At 38.6% G+C, this 21,005-nt stretch overlaps 2 protein-coding genes across 8 annotated transcripts in view; one reads left to right on the top strand and one right to left on the bottom strand.

Moving 5' to 3' along the window:
• The window catches only part of LOC121276128 (ankyrin repeat and SAM domain-containing protein 6-like), a 38,156-nt gene extending 30,801 nt beyond the window's left edge, over window positions 1-7,355 (top strand). The window contains exons 13-15 of one of the 3 annotated variants that reach the window (XM_041184140.1): window positions 1,342-1,458; window positions 3,900-3,996; window positions 6,102-7,355. In XM_041184140.1, coding sequence (XP_041040074.1) covers window positions 1,342-1,458; window positions 3,900-3,996; window positions 6,102-6,151 — 264 coding nt within the window. In that variant the 3' untranslated portion in view covers window positions 6,152-7,355. Of the gene's footprint in view, window positions 1-1,341; window positions 1,459-3,899; window positions 3,997-5,475; window positions 5,660-6,101 lie in introns of those variants that run through there. The other 2 variants (XM_041184141.1, XR_005942610.1) reach the window with 2 other exon arrangements.
• A 1,037-nt stretch (window positions 7,356-8,392) lies between these two features.
• On the bottom strand, window positions 8,393-20,992 carry pdcd6 (programmed cell death 6). Of its 5 annotated transcripts, XM_041184150.1 has the most exons (7): window positions 20,918-20,992; window positions 14,891-14,952; window positions 13,540-13,584; window positions 13,224-13,260; window positions 12,314-12,472; window positions 10,052-10,161; window positions 8,393-9,273 (listed from the first exon to the last, which is right to left on the bottom strand). In XM_041184150.1, exons 5-7 carry the CDS (start codon window positions 12,468-12,470, stop codon window positions 9,175-9,177), a joined length of 366 nt encoding a protein of 121 aa, XP_041040084.1. In that variant the 5' UTR covers window positions 12,471-12,472; window positions 13,224-13,260; window positions 13,540-13,584; window positions 14,891-14,952; window positions 20,918-20,992; the 3' UTR covers window positions 8,393-9,174. The 5 variants fall into 5 exon arrangements, with proteins under 5 accessions (XP_041040084.1, XP_041040082.1, XP_041040081.1 ...); XM_041184148.1 differs by lacking the exon at window positions 13,224-13,260 and having other exon boundaries at window positions 20,918-20,988; XM_041184147.1 differs by lacking the exons at window positions 13,224-13,260; window positions 20,918-20,992 and adding an exon at window positions 20,726-20,911.
• Window positions 20,993-21,005: the final 13 nt, after the last annotated feature.

Here is a 21,005-nt window from a genome sequence, read left to right as displayed (position 1 = left end):
AATTTGTATGGATGCCTATAGGGCTCTGGGATATTATGTGAATTGTTGCTGCCTCTGGTTGGAAATTGTGAAAGGCCATACAGGTCGAGTACCTTAAATCTGGCCACCCGAAAACTGATGTTTTTATAATCTTCCAGGCATCAATTTTAATTGAGTAAAATAAAAAAATCTTAAGTGGACAATTTGGTTAGGTGCTACATTGGCACGGTGTGGCACCAGACTAGTTATCATCTTCCCTGCTTTGTGTGCTGCTCTATCCTGTGCCTAAACGACCCTTGACCTCACCTGACCAGGCTTGACTCTAACTGCCCGTGGCCCAAACTGTAACTAACTGAAATCTGGCACAGCCTCTGTCTTGAGGGTGCTGTACCATGGTAGACCCCTGTATATCCCGAAAAGGGATGACATCCATATATGACATATTGATGACATTCTCACTCCAGTAGCTGAATATCTAATTTAGGCTGACACTTAAACACAATACCGAGGGTGTGTTGCATAATAGACGGTGTCGTCTTTTGGATGATGCATTAAATTAAGACCCTATCTTTCTTCTCGGGTGAATGTAAATGATTCTATGACACCTCTCATCAAAGAAAAGCATGGAGTCCTGGTCAACATTTATCCCTCAATTAACTTTGTTAGAGCAGATGATTTGGCCACATATCGCCTTACAATTTGTGCGACTTTGCTGTGCTCAAATTGGCTGCTCCATTTGCCTACATAACAAGTGTGATTGCACTTCAGAAATAATTCTTCGGTTGTAAAGTGCTATGCGTTTTTGCTGAAGTTAAATAAATACAATAAATTTTTGTGACAATAAATGGGAGTTCCTTTCCCTATTTTTTATGAAACCCACTACCTAAAATGATCCATGCATTTTTGCCAAGGATTTTTGTTTTGGATCTGCGGCTGGTAGGTCTGCCCGAGCAACTAGTTTTTATTTCACTGCCAGGACACCCACTCTTTCCTCTGTGGCTTGGCTTCACATTTGGAAGCAATATGTAAAAGAAAGAAACCTTGTTTTCATTCTCCCAATGAGCATCTTTCAACACCATGATTTCTTTCCTTCCCTGCCCCTTGCCCTGAAACCTTATGAAATGCAAATTGTATACTTCCAACTGATGTTTTGCTTCAAAAATGAACTGACTGTCAAGGGCACAGCATGTCTTTTTAATGCTGGTTAATAGCAATGCTTCTCAAATGGGGATCTCTGATGTACCAAAAGATCATAAAAATGAAGATTGTGTTCATTTCCCAGCAGAATTCTGTATGGAGGATGCTCATTATTTGTCTGTTGTTCAAGTGTCTAAAGGTATGAACTTGCTCTTGTCCTTGCAGGTAGATATGGAAGCATTCCTTACATTAACTGATGGTGATTTGAAGGAGTTGGGTGTAAAGACAGATGGCTCAAGGCAACAGATCTTGGCTGCAATCTCGGAGTTAAATGCAGGAAAGGTATGGATAGAAATAACTACAATACACCAGTGAAAAAAATTCTGGTCGCTAAAACTTCATTAGTTTTCATTTGTTTCTGGCATATTTATTCAAAGGCATGAAAATCAAGGTGCAATGAACACAGTGCCAGGAAATTTATTTTAAATGATTCCTCGTGGTTCAGGCTTGCGTGTTTTGTCCAAATTCATGTTTTCTGGCTAGACCCCAGTAGTATAATAACTATTACAGTCATAATCTCGTACAACCTAGTTTCCTGCAGACCTAAGCTTTAGGATCAAGCTTGGTTTCCATGAGTGGTGCGCTCCCGTGAGCTCAAATTATGAGATAGCTACTATCCATTCATCAAAATTTCTCTTTACCCATAACACATGTCCAAAGATCTCCCATGCATCCTTCAAAGAACCCTCTCCTTTAAAAGTGAGTCATATCGTAATGCCCAGAATGTATGTTGAAGTGAAGTTGCTTCTCGCCAAACCTCCAGATCTTGAGCGAATCTTGATGGTTAACTGCTAATCGATTTAAGCTGATGTTTCCTGAATGACATTACAAAGGAACAAGAGATGCCCTGGACCATCCCAAATTGTTAATGCTATTGGCTGGTCTATTCATCAATTTTCTTCCTCTCCATTTGTTCCACCTAACCTAACCTCTGACTTTCATGACAAATTTGTATTTATATTTATATAGTGCCTTTAATGTAAATAAACATCTAAAGATGCTTTATAGAGGTATTATAAAGCAAATGTGACGCAGAGCCACCTATTTGGGTAGATGGCCAAAAGCTTATCAGAAGTAAGTCTTAAGGATCATTTTATGGAGGAAAGTGAGGTTTAGAAACTACAGGACTTGGGACCTAGGCAGCTTAAGGCACAGCCGCCAGTGGTGGAACAATTAAAATCAGAGAAGTTCAAGAAGCCAGAATTAGAGGAATGCTGGCATCTTGGTTTATGGCTGCCACAATCACCAAGATAGAGATGGGCGAAGCCGTAGAGGAATTTGAAAATGAGGATGAGAATGTTAAAAATCAAGATGTTGTCTAACTGAGAGTGGAATGAGTAAGGACACTGACAGTAAAGTTTTGGATGATCCCAAATTCAGAGAGTAGAATATAGGAGGCTAGCCAGAAAGGATAGTTCAGAGGAAACAAAAGGCTTCAATGTTTCAGCAGCAGATAAGAACATAAGAAATAGGATCTGGAGTAAACCATTTTGTCCCTCAAACTGTTCCGCTAGGAATTTAGAAGAATGATGAATGATTTCATTGAAATATAGAGATGGTCCATTTCAACTTGGAGAAAAGCATCTTGTCAAAGGACAATGCTCTCATCATAGGATGAGTTGAGGCAGGGGTAACATTATGCAAGTGGAAATAAGCTACCTTCTGTATGGTGTGGAAATGTGGTTGGAATTTCCACCTCTGGGTAAAATACGTTATCAAGGTTATTCCTTTGGTTCTCTACAATGTGCTTTTGGCTAAGAAACCTGTCCTTATCTGACAATGAGCTAAGTTGCAATTAAATGCGATGGAACACTTGACAAAGCAAACACATGGGTATGTATTGAAGCTGCTCACTTACCTTGATCGTCATACTGAGAAAGATGAAAGGACTTATTTTTATTTATACTACGGGTAACTATTTTCTAATAATTCCAGAAGTTAGACTTTGCTTTGTAACCATTGGAGGCATTTCCATTAAACAAAGAAAAAAATTAAGCCAAACTATTTTTCTGTGGTTCTCTACGTTGTGCTGTCTGGCTAAGAAAGATGGTTGCCCTTTTACCAGTGTTGCTAGTACTGTTTTTAAGCTTGCCTTCAGGATACTTACCCAAACAACCTTGAACAAGTTTCACTCAGGGTTCCAGCCCCTACTCCTTCCGAGGTGCAGGCTGCTGAAAATCGACAACATTTCACTTGAAGGACCGAAAGCCATAAGGGGCAACTCTAGGCTAATCTAATCTCATCTAAATTTGTAATCCGTTGCTAATCTGACTAGAATTGCTTATTACATTTAATTTTTATGTATCTCTATTGAAAATATTCTGAATTTGAATGTGATCTTTAAGTTGAACTACCTTTTTGTTTGCAGTGACTGTCCAGATTCATGCTTGTGTTTGTAGGCTCAAAATAGTGCTTTGTGATAGAGACATTGACTCAGCAGTGAAAATCAATAAGTTAAATAGTAAAGGGAGAAAATGTTGAACTTTCTTCCCCCTCCATATGATTTCCCCTTGGCCTGCATCAAGCAGACCATAAACTGTACTGAGAGACAAGTTGTAACTTACATCAGTGGACATCTGACAACATCACCAACTGTACCACTTGTCCAACTTCTTCCCTTAGTCTCCTGCTCATGCAGGCCTCTGTTCCTTGGCCTGCAAACAGTGCTACAACGGACATATTACTATACAGCTAATATAAATATTGTCTTCTCTTAAATACAGGGACGTGAGAGACAGATTCTACAGGAAACTATTCATAACTTTCATTCTTCTTTTGGAAGCAGTGCAAGCAATACTCGTCAACAGAATTTTCTACAATGTAAGCTTTTTTCTAAATGGAGAGCAGTTGATGAATAAACTACGCGTGATTCCCTTAATCTACAGGAATTTGCACCTTTGTTGGAATAGTATACATACAATTAGAGTAACTATGAAAATTTAAGAACTGTAAAGCTATTAGTTTTCAACATGTGCTGTCCAATTTGCAGTGAAAATTTTGCCTGAAGTCCAGATTCACATTAACCTGAATGTCAATGGCATTTCAAGCAAGATGTGGTTAGATTGGAAGTTGAGGGTCACTGCACCCATACACCTAATTCTGTTGCTTTAATTGAACTTTCTTCATCTAGGAAGAAAGACAGTAATGTAGACTATGTTGTTTATGGTTTGTGGAAGTTTTTTTATGACCTTTGCATCCATGGTTTCCTCAGTCTTGAATGGATAAGGTAGACAGTTGGTTTAACCATTCACTGCCAGATGTAGCTGGGCCACATAAAGCACTATCAGATTCTGCTTTCATTTGCCAAAACTGCTTACTATTCCAGAATCACCCTGGAATGTAAAGATGCCCCCCCCACCCCCAGCTTCTTTTCTTTACTGCAGCTGTCTTCTGAAACCCCTCAACCCTTCCCTCTAGCAAGTGCAGAAGCACGTGGACCTCTTTGTCATTAAGATTGAAACCATTTGATTTGCTCCCTCTGCCAACTTTCCATTTTCCCCTAGGCGAAAGGGTCAAACTTACCCAAGGTCCCATCCTGCCCTAGCCTTGAACTTGTGTCTTTATAGTTTCTCTATTGTCTCCTCTCATACCCTCTCCAAGCTCTTCTTGCCCATGAGACCTGCCTGCTGCTCTCTCAATTCAATCCCACTAAACTGCTGACTGCCTAATTATATATAAACCAATACCTTGATTCAATGAATTATGTAGCAGAATATTCTTGTAAAATAGCATTCAATAGCTGCATGAAAAAACCTTCAGCATGATTCATTTAGTTTAAAAAAAATTGCATTAACACAGTGCCTTTAATCTGGAATCCTAAGATCCTATAGAGGTGTAAACAAAAATTAATTTTTCCAGTTTGCAAATTTAATTGTAAAGACTGACTTCACTTTTTTTGCTACAAAGGGAGCATAATTAGAATGATACCGCAGAATAAGGACGTAATACAGGCTGTAGTACCTGTGCAGGCTCTTTTGAAAGCAATCTCCCCTAGCCCTGCAAATTTTTCCTTTAAGTATTTACCCAATTCCCTTTTGAAAGTTACTATTGAATCTGCTTCCGTCGCCCTTTCTGGCAGTGCAATCCACCTCATCATAACTGACCTTTTTGATCCCACTTTCCATACTCCATCTCAAAGGTGCTCATTGTGCATACAGCTAGCTTCTTGTAACACCTTTCCTTCACCCTCAAAATGAAATCAGGAACTAATGTTGCGAATTTCTGGCACAGCATGAATCCTAACATACAAAAATACTAGAGCTGCACCATTAGATTGCTTCCATTTTTTTTGTTGTTTAGGTGAGAATGACTAGTGCTACCTCTGTTGTCTGCCTATGGAGTGTCACTAGATGGCTTCTATGGACATTAACTTTCAATACTTCACTTGCCTGGATGAGTGCAGCTCCAACGACACTCCAGAAGCTTGACACCATCCAGGAGAAAGCAACCCGTTTGATTGGCACTCCCTCCACAATTGATGAACAGTGGCAGCAGTGTGTACGATCTACCAGATACACTGCAATAACTCACCAAGACTCTTTGGGCAGCATCTGCCATCTAGGAGGGCAAGGGCAGCAGATACATGGGAACACCAGCACCTGGAATTTCTCCTCCAAACCACTTACCATCCTGATTTAGAGAGATATTGCTGCTCCTTCACTGTCACTGGGTCAAAATCCTGGAACTCCCTCCCTAACAGCGCTGTGAGGTATACCTACACCACTGGACTGCAGCGGTTCAAGGAGGCAGATCGCCACCACCTTCTCGAGGGTAACTGGCATGGGCAGTAAATGCTGGCCTAGCCAGTGACACCTACATCCTGTAAATTTAATAAAAAATAATCTATCGTGCATATCATGTCATTTTGAGAGGTATTATTATTGGAAGCTTGTACAAAATTTAATGTACCTATTTAATTTCCACAGCCCCTGCTGCCTGGGTTAGTAGACCAGCTGTAACATCAGACAAGAGATGATCTTGAATTGGAAGGATGGTTAAGAGAAGGGTGATTTTTCGCATAAGCTGACTTTAAAACCTATATTTTGGTACACATTTGCTACCATAATGACTAAGGTTTCTGATGAGATGTGAGCTTGAAATGGCTACAGGCTCACTTGTGTGAAGGACTTGTGAAAATTTCCCAGAAGCTGACCATCTGACAAAAGCTGCAGTATCATGGCAAACTGCTTAGGAGGATAGAGATCAAATTTATCATTTAATGAAGTTCTGCCTTATTTTAATGTTTGATTTATATTTAATGTAAAGCACACTTATTGTGCTGGCTATTAAAGTATGTAAGGTGCCTTTCAGATATGCAACCAATAATTTTGCACAAGGGAGTATGAAGTGTGATTACTGTAACAGTAAATGCAGTATATCAAAGCCTGTATTTAACTTATTTTCTTTAGTACTCAACTCAGCAACTGAAGATAATTTAATACCCTGATTGAAGACCAGGGTTGCTACTGAGCCTACTTGCTTTTATAGCTTCAGCTAGTGGCAGTATTCTACGCATAAGATTAATTTGCGGTACAGTAATGCAAAACTTGCCACTATTTAGCCAGTGAGTTAGTTATGGTATTATATTAATTTATAGCCAAGTTGGAGGAAATCAATTTCTAATCATGATTGAAGATAGTTGCACTAATTTAGACTTAAGTTTTTAGTTGACCGTGAATTTGCTGCATTTCAGTTAAAGGGATTACGTTACTGGGATTACAAAATTGCTGCCTTTAGCAAATTCCTCAGAGCCGTACAGACCAGAAAGTCCCAGGCTGAGAATTAAGCCTATGTTAACTGATATCATGAATAGCAGTAGAGCTGGTCCATTTCAACTTGAGAAATGCAGCCACTGTTCTTACAGCTGAAAGTTATCCATTTTTGACTCATGCTAACTGTTTAGTCTCCTAGAAGAAAACTAGTCCTTTGCAGCTGTCAGAAACAAAGTGAAGCAAAAATAACAGGACTGGTTAATAGCACCCCAGACTAATGAAATGTTACCACTTGATTACAACAACCAGCTGCATTAAGAAAGTTCAAAGAAATGGAGTAACAAAGTATGTATAAAGTGTCACTCTTGTAATTTTTGCTTTGTAAAACCAATATTTGTATGTTAAAGATAAATATTCTATTTAATGGCTTTTGAGTCCAATATACTGTATAATAAAATGATAATGAAATGTTTGTTGCAACTGCCTGGTGTTTCAACCAGTAGCTTATGACCCAACAAGCCATAACAAAGCATGTGGTGGAGAAACTTTAAAATGGAAATAAAGCCCTTAAAGGAACCAGGGAAGGGAGAAGTACAATCTAGGTTGCTGGTATTTGTTAGAAATATCTCCAACAAAAGTTGAAGGAAGAGTTGGAAATTGACCATCTAAAGGTAGGGCATGAATAGAAAATTTCTAGCATAATTAAATTCTCCAGATTAGGATAAGAGTAGGAAGTGGCTCAATCATCAGAATTGGAACAAAATATTTTTATCTTGCTGAGAAAGCAACTCAAGGCTAAGACTACCTTGGGGGAAGCAGTGATGAGTATCAAATCTTCAAGCAGTTCCCACACTTGGAAAATACCAATCCTTCACCTACCAGCAAATAAGTGTGGGAGGTAATAGCAGAGTTGGATTCCCTGCATCTTTTTAAAGTCTTCCAGCTCTGAACAAAAGGAATCCTGTCTTGCATTTTTGTAGTGCTCAAGCATCTCTGCTCCATTTGAAAGTCTGACATACCAGAACAAAATAACAAGATATACCTGCAGAACCAGATTCTTGGGTGAGATTTACTTCTGGCTGAAGTTTTAACGATTTAAACCAGGAAGCTTGTGAGCAGGTGTTTTTGACGGACATTTACATACTTTTCGATAAGTATACCTTTCATCCCAAACTTGGACTTTACATACTTGAATCTGGAAAAAAATTAGAGGAAATGCTTGTTCAGAGAGCTTTGGACTCTTTGACCATCATTCCATCTAGTAATGAAATGAGGGCTGTCCAAAAAAAAAACCTAAGAATTATGTTGGTTGGCTTTGATGTTTGGGAATTCAAAGTTTTGAATAAAATAAAATTGGGCAATCTCAAGCTGTTAAGTGGATGAAAATTCACATTGTAACGTCCTAGAATATTGTGCAGTTTTGATCTCCTTTCTTAAGGACATATTTTTGCTGGGAAGAGTGCAATCATCAAATCTGGACAAATAAATGCATTTAAGATACAATGTATTGAAAAGTAAGATTTATTTGTAATAGGTTTACATTATAAATGTTACAGTAAATAAACATTTGGCACCACTTCTACTTGTTTATACAGAGCATTTTGCATATACAAGAGCAAATATCAAATGGCATTTCCTCTGCTAAATACAGCTCAGGGTTATGGACATGAGTCTGTGGACATTACATGATACTTAACTAGATTTTCATATTAAACCATATAACAATCTCCACTGTAGAACTATTAACATAATTGTTGGCTAATAAAATTAAAGTTGGGCATTTAAAATGAAATAACTAAATTTACCAAGGCGCAAGCTTGCCTAGGTTATTTTGCATTACAAATTTACTCAGTTCAGACCAATTATTTAACAAAATATTTTATATTAAAACAATGCATCATTTTGTATAAGGAAATTTCATAAGGCACCATGCATAACATTTAAAAAAGCTTTTTCTTGCTATAGATAGCCTTGGCTGCTGTACATCTATCTAAACTAGTTATCAAAACTCAGATTTGTTGCAGATGCAATAGGATATGGTATGGTACATCTACCTGCATGCATTAAACCAATTATAAGTATTAAAGTAGTTAATGTGTCTGTTACAAAGTAAAAAGTGAATTTTGTCAATGTTTTCTTACAGATCATGCCTCAAAACTTACACCAGTGTTTAATTTCAAATGTGTTCTGAGTTAGGTCTAAATTGTGATATGATAATCAGGTAAAATCAACTGACTCAAAAGTTGGTTATAGTCATATAATCAAAGGTTTATATAGTAGCAAACATTTATAGTACAGTGAAGACCATGTTGAGGTACTGCTCATATGAAATTTGAATCCAGCCATCCTGGTCAGTATCATATCGCCTGAATACATCAGTAAGCCTCTGTACGAAGAAAAATAAATCATCTTTATATGTGAAAGTGCAACATTCAAGCCAAAGATGTTTTGGACTTGGGTTAAACACACTTCCTGTTTACCCTGAAACCCAGGGGCACAATCAAGTTCTTTTTTTTGTTGTGTTGACTATTTCAGACCCTTTCTTCCCCGCAACCTCCACTGCTGTGCTGTCAACTTATCAGTACTTACAGGTTTTTTTTAAATAGTAATTTGGCAAACAGAAGCACATTTAAAGGGAATTTGATGAACACAAAGGAGAAAGGATAGAATGATATCCTGACAAAGTAGGGTGAGAAGAGGCTTATGTGGCGCATAAATGTCAGCATAGATCTGTAGGGCCAAATAGCCTATTTCTGTGCTGTACACTCAATACTGCAATGTGAAGATTGATGTCATAAATGATTTTTGTATTTTACACCATTGATGTACAAGCCAGTGGCACCTTAGGGTTGAGTGTAAAAACTGCCTTGTAATCCACTTCAGATCACTACAGTCCAGAGAAATCTAGTAATTATTTTCTTTGATCACTTTTTCCACATTTGTTGGTGGAGATATCACAGCAACCAATGGGCAGATAGTCTTGTGTATGATATGTTTAGCCCATAAGTGGCACCTACAATCCAGGAGTTTCCATCATATTAATTATATTCCATTCTTCAAACTTCCTCCTAGCTTTGCCATATTCAATTACCTTTCCTAGTTTAGTTACATGCTTAACTGCTGAATGGTCTGGAGTGGAAACTATTAAATGATCTCAATCTTACCTGCAAGACAATGCAGCACTGAATAAAATCATCAAAGGCTATCTGTCCTCTTCCTTGTCGGTCAAATTTACTAAGAAGAACATTGTAGAATTGGTCTGAGAGACGGTACCCTTGAAGAAAAAATAGTAACAAAAGCAGTGCTTTAGAAAGTCTTATAGGTGGGCACTGCAGCTTTGTGTTACACTTCAGCTTTCATATCTAACCACGTGCACACACACACACACACACCAGCAGTAATACAAACAAGAATCAAGGATTGGAACAAATCAAGTTAATTGATTTTCACAGGGTTCTCCCTTTTGAAATAATTAAAATAAAAACACGTGGGTGGCATAGGTACCTTGGAGTGACCGGATAAGGTTTATACCCAGAAAAGAACAGTGAAAAAGATAACTAAACAAGCCCCATGCAGCCTACACTAAGATAACAGCAAAATACTGCGGATGCCGGAAATCTGAAACAAAAACAAAAAATGCTGGAAAAACTCAGGTCTAGCAGAATCTGAGTGAGAGTGTTAACAATGTTAATGTTTTGAGTCCGGATGACCCTTCATCTGAACTCTGTTACTCTCTCCACAGATGCTGCTAGACCTGCTGAGTTTTTCCAGCATTTTCTGTTTTTGTCCCATGCAGCCTACAATTGCATTTCATAGTAGCATTGGCAAGCATCAGGAACTTTTTAAAAAATATTCGTGGGATATGGCCTGCATTTATTGCCCATCCCTAATTGCCCTTGCTCAGAGGGCATTTAAGAGTCAACGACATTGCTGTGGGTCTGGAGTCAGATGTAGGCCAGACCAGGTGGGGGATGGCAGATTTCCTTCCCTAAAGGACATTAGTGAACCAGATGGGTTTTTACGACAATCAACAATGGTTTTGTGGTCATCATTAGACTTTTAATACCAGATTTTTTTTTACTGGATTCATATTTCACCATCTGCCACGGTGGGATTCAAACCTAGGACCCAGTGCATTATTGAGTCTCTGGAATATGAGTTCAGTGAAAATACCACTATGCCATCCCCACCCCCCCCCCCCCCAATGACATCTCTCTGATAAGGATTTTCAAAAGGAATGGGGCAGAAGTAATGTCTTTTAAACAAAAAAAAACTTGGATATGGTATCCAGACCATTTACTTATTCTTTAGCCAACTATTAGGCCAAATTACTATGCATTACAAAAGTAGTGAGATTTTACAAGTTATCAAAATTCATTCTTCACTTTTGCAACTAGAGTTATATATTAGGACTGTGGTATTTTGTGTTACCTTAGACAAATGATAAATGATTTAAAATTACAGAGACGGTGGCATAGTGGTATTGTCACTGGACTATTAATCTAGAGGCCCAGGTTAATGGGGTCACGGGTTCAATACCACTACAGGAGCTAGTGGAACTCAATACAATATGAAATTGAAAGCTAGTTTGTAACTGTGATCACGAAACATCAGGTTCACTAAAGTCCTTGAGGGAAAGAAATCTGCCATCCTTACCTAGTCTGGTCTATATGTAAATCCAGATGCACAGCAATGTGGTTGACTCTTAACTGCTCTGAAATGGCCCAGCAAGCCACTTAGTTCATGGGAAATTAGGGGTGGGCAACAAATGCTGGCCTTGCCAGTGATGCCCACATCCCATGAATGAATAAATAAGTAAAAATTACAGGTTAAGGGAACACATAGCGTTATTGAGTAGCTCCAATTACAGGCCAGCGTCAAATGCCTGATTCACCTTTATGCTCGTTGAGTATTAAAATTGAAAAACCAACAAAATTGGGAGCAAGTTAGCGAGGGCGAAATTGGGATGCTAAATGGCAAGATTACCAATATACGTCACCAATCTCGTCACTGCAGGAAAACTTAGGTCATGTAACTGGTCATCTTGGCTAGAGAAGATGAAGGGCTTCTACCGTCCTCCAATGGCACTCTCAGTCTACTATTGCTACAATTATATGACACAGCATACATAAAAAAAGCTTCTGTCAATATTACTCTAAAGAAAACATCCTCAAACCAAAAGGATTTTTTTTTTAAATGTAGGAAGATTAAAATGTTACATTTCAATTTCTCAAGTTCTGGTCAATTGAAAAAACTTATCACACCGCTTATTGACTGACAGACTCGTAACTCATCAAGATCAGTACTCTGGCTTACCCAAAACAGCAATCAGAAAACAAAAGTTCTGTAACTCCTATTAGCTGTTTTTCTCCACTTTCCATTCAAAAAAATCAAATGGTTAGAACTTATTTAAGCAATTTACTTACCAAAACCTGATAATGCCTGTTTAAGTTCATTTTTGTCAATGAAGTTAGAGTTGTCTCGGTCATAAGTTCGAAAGATGTTCTGCCAGTCATTTATGTACTTCCAAAGACCCATGAATTCATTGAAATCCACTCCTCCTCTATTATTCCGGTCAAACATTCCTGTGTTTACAATACAACTAAAATGTGCCATCGTGTAACAATGTTTAATGTGGAGCCACATTAGTTAACGATTAGTTAAATATCCGAAGTATCAATGCAAAAGAGAATTTCAAGTCAAATGGAGAGCACGGTTAAATTACCTTTAAACCAAGTCAAAGATATAAACTACACTGTGTGACAAGCTGCTAAAAAGCACTAAACAACGTTTACTTTACTCAGTAGGAACTTAGTTGAGATAATCCAACCATGTTTCAATTCAGGTCTCTACAAATAGTGCAGAAAGGATTCTCCTGTTGGTGTTCGATTTGAACCCAGGTAAAAGGACTATGCCAATTAATTACTACCTGGCTCCTAGTGAACTAACAAAAGTGGATTAGGAACTTCAGAAAATATCAACACTATTATGCTCATTATAATTGGAAGGCCAGGTTTCAAACCTTCTGCCAAACAATACCCTCGCCTAAATTTTCCTGTTCTCCACAGTACTGTCCATACTATGGAATTTCTATCTTTTTGGTTTCTTTAGAAAATAAGTTAGGAACAGGCCATGGATTTATACTGGAAACAATCACAAATTAGCAATTAACACTTGCACAAATGGAGGTTTCCTGAGCAAATCTTTAAAAGTAATCCTCTCTGATTTGATCCATTGGTCAGCTGGCTTGATATTGCTCCATGCAGGGTACTATGCATTACTGAGTAGATAGTCAGGAATATAGTCGTAGTTTTCAGATAATGAAGAACATCATACCAAAGTAATCTTTAGTTCTGACTTCCAGTACACATGGCTACAGTACAGAGAGAAGATTCATGTTAAAGATCTAATCCTTTGTAAACTATCAGTTTTACAGCCATTACCCATGTCATTCCCAGATAGCATAACTTTCCATGTCGCACCACCCCCCGAACCCCTGCTTTCTCTGTACACTTGCATTTATTTTCTTGCATTTAATGCAGGATTTTTTCCAACAGCTTTAGATACAACCTTAAAGCAACATTAATACTTTTGCTCAATTACAGCTCACTGTATGATAACACCAAGTGAAATGAAAGGAACAGGTGCTTACCTATAATGGACCTAACAGTCTTTGGATTGAAGGGTGTCCATGTTCCTGACAAAGGCAAATAGAAATACTGATTTATTTTTAGGAAGATGTAATCGCTTGTATTTATTCCTTGCATATCAACTGCAACTGAAAAAGTAATTGTGGGCAATTCAATACCAGGGAGAGTAATGAGGATGACCAGTCATTAGATGTTCATTTTTGCACCACTTGTACATGTGCACTTCCTCCACCCTTCCCCAAACACAACATCAAAAGTACCTGTGCTGCTGTGTTCTGTATTGTTTTGCTTAATCATAAAGTTAAAGCTTTAATTTTATTTGTACCTCTTTCCCCTATGAGGGTGAACCACTTCGTTCTCCATTTCTTTGAACTTGCATTGAGGTTTACTAGAGCGCTGTGGAAGGCCAAAGATGGGGTTGGAGCAAGGGAGATAGAGAATTGAAGTGGCAGTCAACTCTCCTTAGATAGTGCCTTTCTGATCTCTTTAAATCTTGACTCATGTCACCTCAGCATTTGTCTAGCAAGCCTCATTCACTCGTTTATTCAAGCTGAAATTCAGTGCTGCTAAGGTATTTGGATTAGAATCCCACAATTCTATTAGGGCAGGCTTTATATTTTACACACAAACAAAAAAATAATTGTCTACCACAAAGAACTTGTTCAATGTTTTAGGTAACAAGGAATCATGTGAATATATTGATGTGGAGCTTATCAAACAACTCGCAACCAGTTTTAATGACATCTATTTTACAGGTATGATGCCACTCCGAAGCCACATCTTCCAGTTCAACTGCATGCTTTTGGGATACTGCTGTGCCACATTGACCGCCATGTTTGCCCATGTTCTAACAGCTTCAACTCAAAAGTAATTCATTGGCTATGAAACACTTATTTCACATTCTCAGGATGTTCCTATGGTTTATAAATACAAGTTCTTTGCACTTTTCACCCAACCGAGTTTAAACTTCAATTATACATTCAATAAAAACTATTTAAAAAATTCTGGTTAATTAACACTGATCAAGAAACTCAGTGAAAACTGAAATTATTTGGTAAATATACCTGTTCTATAGGGTTTACACACAGAAGACAAAACTAATAGTAACTTTCATTTTAGTAAAGTTGAACTAAATGATCAGTTTTACTTTGCATCATCATTTTTTAAAATTCCAAATCCAGTACTTTATCTTTTGCATGAGCCAGCATTACAACATTTTCCACTTATCTCACACTATTGTGAAATACAAGAACTGACACTGACTCAGTGCCATGATAATCAATGAAAGGCACATTATTTGCAGTTTTCAGGAAGGACACTACAAAATTAAACAGTTTGCATGTACTGACTTACCATTGGATAAAGCCTGCTGAAGCTCACTTTCAGATATAACACCACTTCGGTCTCTATCAACCCTGAAATAAGCGCAAGGAAGGCATGAATAATCTAAAATGTAGCAACAGTATCATTTATACTTCTGTGGACTCCACAAACAACACGTTTCGCTAAATCAGCAAGACACTGCCATTGTCCCTATAGGGAACTTGGCCAAGACTAAGTTTGTGGGAACATGTAGCAGCACTGTGTCTTTGTTCATGACAGATCCAGTGGAGTGTATGTGGTGATTTAAAAAAAAAAACTATAGAGAAGTTGAAATATGCTAAAAGGAAGCATCTTCCCTTGTATTTTTGGTGACATCAATTTCTTTTTGTTTGGGAACTGGAATCAGTAACATATATGCAACAAATCTGGTTCACTGAAGATTTGCTGTCACAGATGAGGAAAAATATTTTGCAAGTTTCAATAGGATTTAATCTACATCAAGCTAATGCAAGGTGTGGAAAAGCCGTTATCAAAAATGAGCAATATTAATAAGATGAATACTATAGCCTCCAAACTTTTCCAAGGTGATCATATCCACAAATCCCAATAGTAACAAATCCAAACAGATAAAATATATTAATTTTCAAAAAGGAAATGATTTATGAAATCTTTGGCATTTCATCTACGGGGAAAGACATCTCAGAGGTGATTTTATAGAAGCAAACATGAAAGCATCTCAAAACTAAGGAATCTGTAGTTGCCTGGATCAATAGTTTTAGAAATTTATACATTAGCTTGTACCCAATTTAACATGACTTTTCACATTGAACACTGTCAAGAAAAGCACAAGCAATCTTATGCTGTGCCTCTTAGTACCTTGGAATACCATCAATTTCTGGAATCTTGTTTTGAACTCTTAACTTGGATAGAATCACTACTTCATTGATGTTGAAGTAATTTCACCCACTTGGATTATTTTGTACTATCTAATGACACACAGCAACAATATACAAATCAAAGTCATTCTGTCATTAAAATGGTAGGTGCAAACTTAAAGGCACACAAAATGAAAATTAAAATGAATCAGACCATGAAGACTGAAAAAAGAGAAAAGCAAGTGAATATTCAACTAACAGCAAGTACAATGCTGCTGGAAGCTGGAACTTAACTTCAAACCTCAACCTTAACCAAGAGCAGTCACCCACACAGACACAAAATTGTCACAATGAACAGTGCATTCTATCAGGTAATAAAGGCAACAATGAAAGCAGATATTTCAAAATAAGAGTTTTACAACAGACTATCAGGGTTCAAAACAAATGCCTACAATAGCTGTCTACTCCAAATTAGTGAGGCACAGGTTGAGATCTGAGGTGTTAAAGGTCTTCAAAAGGTTGGTGAGGTTCCATTAGATTGGAAACAAACCAATGTGTACATTTTAAAAATATAATCCAGTGACCAAATTGATCCACGCATCTACAAGCTCATCTTCCTGAGATGCAGTTCAGCTTTTATTCTTCTCATTGTCAATGCCCATCTTAACACACTTGTACATTTACCTTGGTATGAATATTAGACAGATACTTTCTGATGAACTCACAGGCAACCAGTAAAATGGAGGCTCTTTGGAGAAACCCATTTACTTGTGTTCTGATACAAGTTAACCAACATATTCTTTAGAGAACTTGAGTGGGATGATTACAGGAAATTAAGGCATCTCGGGACACATGAATCACTAGATAGCTGAATCGTAACAGCAAGGTTAATATATGCAGCAGGATTTGCTATGAAATATTTAGTTTAGGTTGCTTGAAATTTTCATCTTATTACACCAAGACTACAAGCTATTCCTGTTTATCAGAACTTAGTTAACTTCAATACAGAACTATATAATTTGAAATGCACTAGAGAGGACTGCAATTTTAATGCAAGTATTTAACTTCAATTTTTGGATCATTCAAATTTGTGGGGCTGAGCTCAGGCAATAAAACTAAATCATCAGGAATAGACTGGTTCTATACTAAGACCAAACCACCAATTATGAATTACTTGTACTTAAAATTATTTGCAAGCTGAGTTTAACAGAAATGCAGGCATTTTAGAAAACAACACCAGTTCAGTTCTAAATCAAATTGTTTACTTTTGAGAAATACATGGAAAATTTACTGAAATGCAAATTCTCAAAATTTCAAAGACCTGGATAGTCAATTTTTTTTCTGCAGTGAAAGAATTGCTACATTTGATTTGTTGGGATAGATAGTCTTTTTAGACACATTTAATTATGGTTCTAAAATGGGGAGATTTCTTAAAAGGAGTTTTAACTTGCAAAGGATGTTGGCAATCTGAAATGGGATATCTTTTTGGTGTTACAGCAGGACCTTCCCCTTGGCTTTTTGCGCTGGCTATTCTGGTAGTTAGAAAGTGGACATCCAAACCTGCAGCTCAGGCTGGACTCAAACCCCGGTTTCACAGTTAAACGAATCATTAAGACACTCAGTCCTTACATTGTATTGCCAAGTAAAGCTCAGTATTTTCACTATGTAATAAACCACAATACAATATCAACACAACTCCTATTACAGAAGTTTCCACAGTGCCTATCATTGCTAGAGGTTAATCCTAACATAACTAACATTGCTTAGCAACTGCAGAAAAATAACTACCTAGGTATCAAACTAGGCACCAAAGATTTGGTGCAGAAATTCTGTGGCTGACAGAATGTACTGCCCAATTAATTTTTGCAACTCAATCTCATTCCAGAATAACTCAATTACACTAAAAACAGTCAAAAATGTAAGATCTGCAAAAATGCCTTCTTCAAAGGCTGAAAACTCAAAGAATTTGCCAATGTACAATGTGAAAGTTAGAAATATGTTACCCACGTAACCTTGTTAAATATTATATTTTCGCCTGAGCTCATTTTCTAACTTATGCGTCAGTTTGCACATGCAAACTCACTGCTATAACGTTTTCAACCACCTGTATTCTCAACTTCTTTACACTTTTGTAAAGTCTAAAACTACACACAATAGTATCATTGATAAAACTTTCCATTTCTACTTTTAACCATTGACAGAGATTGAGAAGCTTTGGTCTGAAGTCTGGAGCTGTAGACAGTAAATATTTCTTGCATTATTTAAAAGTTACAGCAGTTCTCCCACTATTCAAATGGAGAACCGTATCAGATTTCAGCACCTATTTACAACATCAAGTGTGAACTCATCACTTAGAGCAGGAAGAACACAAACATGATTCAATACCCTAACCTGCCAGGGAACAATACAATAAAACCACTTAAAGTGTTGCAATGTTTTTCCTTCCACAGCTCCCCTGAGGAGAAAAAAAATTAATGCTGGAGTCCCACTGGTACTGACTTCCCTCCAGTGCATCAGGCAAAATACTCATTCTTTACTTGGGGAATAGGAAGTGAGTGTCAATATGCAATTTTACTTTGAGGGCAGGTGCAAACAACAGGTATGATTATATCCTCAGGTACGCAATGCCAGCAGGCTGTTCAACATAGTCATGAAAGAAACAGGGAGAGGAAAACAATGTTGCCTTCCTTTCTGTCCCAGAGACAAAGGCCAACTGTAGTATCCCCACTGCCCTAACTCAGCAGAGATCAAGTTCAAACTGCAGATTCTTTTGATATGGCTTAGTACTATTCTGCATTTTACGTCGACACGAAGACATCTGAAAAGTGCATCCCATGCAATCATATATCACAGCTAACCACCTCACTTTTCTTCATTACTCATCTACTCTTGATACCTTTATCCTGGAAAATTTCAAATAGCGGACTGAGATTTTTTAAAAATACAAAGAAAAAGGTATGCAGTTTCAGTACATCCCAGAATATACATTTAATTCTGATCTTGCATAGAGCATTGAAACAATATCCTAGCTACTGAAAATTGTAAACTTCCTAGCGATCAGCATAGCTTCAATTTATATCTCTACTTGCCCTTATGAGAAACAAAACCACTGCTGTAACCAAAGTTGTGGGTTTTCCCATAAATCTGTATTGTTTTAAACTCAGCTTTTGATATTAATACAAACTGAAGCAAGATAGCCCTGTAGATATCTAAAAAAGCCCTGTGGTAATAAAAAAAAACAGAATTTAGGGTAGAAATAGACCATTTCCTATGACATTAGAACTGGTTGTAAACTTCAACCATTCCTCAATTTTCTTGAAATATCAGAGATAACCAAAGAGCTGGCACAATGTTCTCTATCTTCTATAGTTTTGAAGCAAGGGGCCAGATTGATGTACCACTACTTCATGGATGACAGTACATGATTAAATCACATCTGAATCAAGTAGAATCTTGACTGGACATTACATTCAACTCAATAATTATGAACGCTTCTTAGCATTCTTCAATTGAACTATTTCCTTCAATCCTGTCTCTCTCTCCCATCGTTTTCCCTACTCACTTCTGCATGGTTCTCTTGTAAAAATGGCTGGTGGGGTTGAGAGAAAAAAATAATCCAGTAGTGCTGCCAATTGTCTCAGCATTACATCAAAGTCCTGTTCCCAAATGTGCCTTTTCAGTTAGAGTACATTTCCGAAGACCACAATATTACACGACTGTAGCCAGCAATTAGAAATTTGTTCAGACACTAGTTAATCTGTTGCTCATTCACCAATGCTTCTAAATGTGCCTATTAAGCATCAGAACCAGGCAGTGATTATGGACAAAATACACTGGCAGAGTAAAGCCACAAACTTTCCCTCTCGACTGTCTCAAAGATTGTGTAACCAAGTCACATTCCGTGTTCTGACGGGAGCTGCATTATCAATGGTACATCTTTCCAGAAGAGACATTAACTATCTAGCTGTTCAGGACAATGTAAAAGATCCCATGGTACTATGAACAGCACCAGGGCAATTCTCCAGGTGTGGTGACCAACTTTTACTCCGCAACACACATTAACCAGTCATTTGCTTACTGCAGTCTGGAAACTTGCTGTACACAAGCTGGCAGCTTTGTTTCCCCGCATAATTGTGACTGTCCTTCAAAAGCCATCTTTTGCCTATGAAGCAATTTGGGACACCCAAAAACGTGGTAAATAAAATAATTATAAGAATCGGAAATGCGCTGTGGAAATGCCAGTCCTGAGGGTCTGAAAGGTGTAGTGCAATTGCCTGACCCAAAGGTACGAGAGGCACATTACAAGTACCAATCCTGATATTGCTGAATGGGACGTTTAAGCAGCAGCCCCAGAGAGAGAGGGCCATCTGCTGCAGTCCCAGAGAAAGGAAGGATGCATCAGGACAGCCCAAAGCGCTTTGACAGTCAATGAAGCACTTTAAGAGTATAAGTACAGCTATAATGTAGGAAAGGCAGCAGCCAATTTGCACACAGCAAGTTCCTATAAACAGCAAAAATAATAAAGAGCACTTCAATTTTCTTTCAATAACATTGACCAAGATAAATATTGGCCAGGGCACCAAGGAGAACTTGCCTGGTTTGTGGAAATAATGCAGTGGGTGAGGAACCAGTTCCTCAAGCCCACTGGTCTCAGTGCCCGTCCCCAGGGAGCAGCATCTCCCCAGCACTCACCCAAAAGGGGGAGGGGGCAGTCTCTCCCAACACCCACCCGAAAATGGGGGAGGAAGAGTCTCTCTCCCCCAGCGCCCACCCGTGGGTGGGGGCGGGGTGCGGAAAAGAGTCTCTCTCCCCCAGCGCCCACCCAAGGAGGAGGCCAATCCCTCCTGTCCAGCCCGGGGGAGGGGTCCCAGTTGCTCCACCAGTGACCGCCCGAGGACGGCCCAGACTTTCTCCCAGGGGCCTCCTTCCCTACTTCCTCCGCAGAGACCATCGTTCCGCGCAGCCTAGACCCAGGCTGTTGGTCCCGTACCTCTGGAAGACGTTCCAGAGGAAGCCTTGGTCGGGGAGGCCGTTGTTCTGCTGCTGCGGCCGGTACTGATACGCCATCGGGGCCAGTTAGCGACACGAGCCCAAATCACAACTGCTTCCCCCTGCTCGCGCTGCTTCAGCACTCCCCCCCGCCACCACCACCACGACGCCCGGTTATTTCCGCCAGCGTCACCTGATTCCAGCTCCGCCCGGTTCCTTCCGCCAGCGTCCCCAGCCCTCGCCCCGCCGCTAGCGTCACCTCTTCCAACCCCGCCCCGCGT

This window comes from Carcharodon carcharias, chromosome 3, assembly GCF_017639515.1.
Source record: "Carcharodon carcharias isolate sCarCar2 chromosome 3, sCarCar2.pri, whole genome shotgun sequence".
Lineage (NCBI taxonomy): Eukaryota > Metazoa > Chordata > Chondrichthyes > Lamniformes > Lamnidae > Carcharodon > Carcharodon carcharias.
This window is presented reverse-complemented; position numbering and strand designations above follow the sequence as displayed.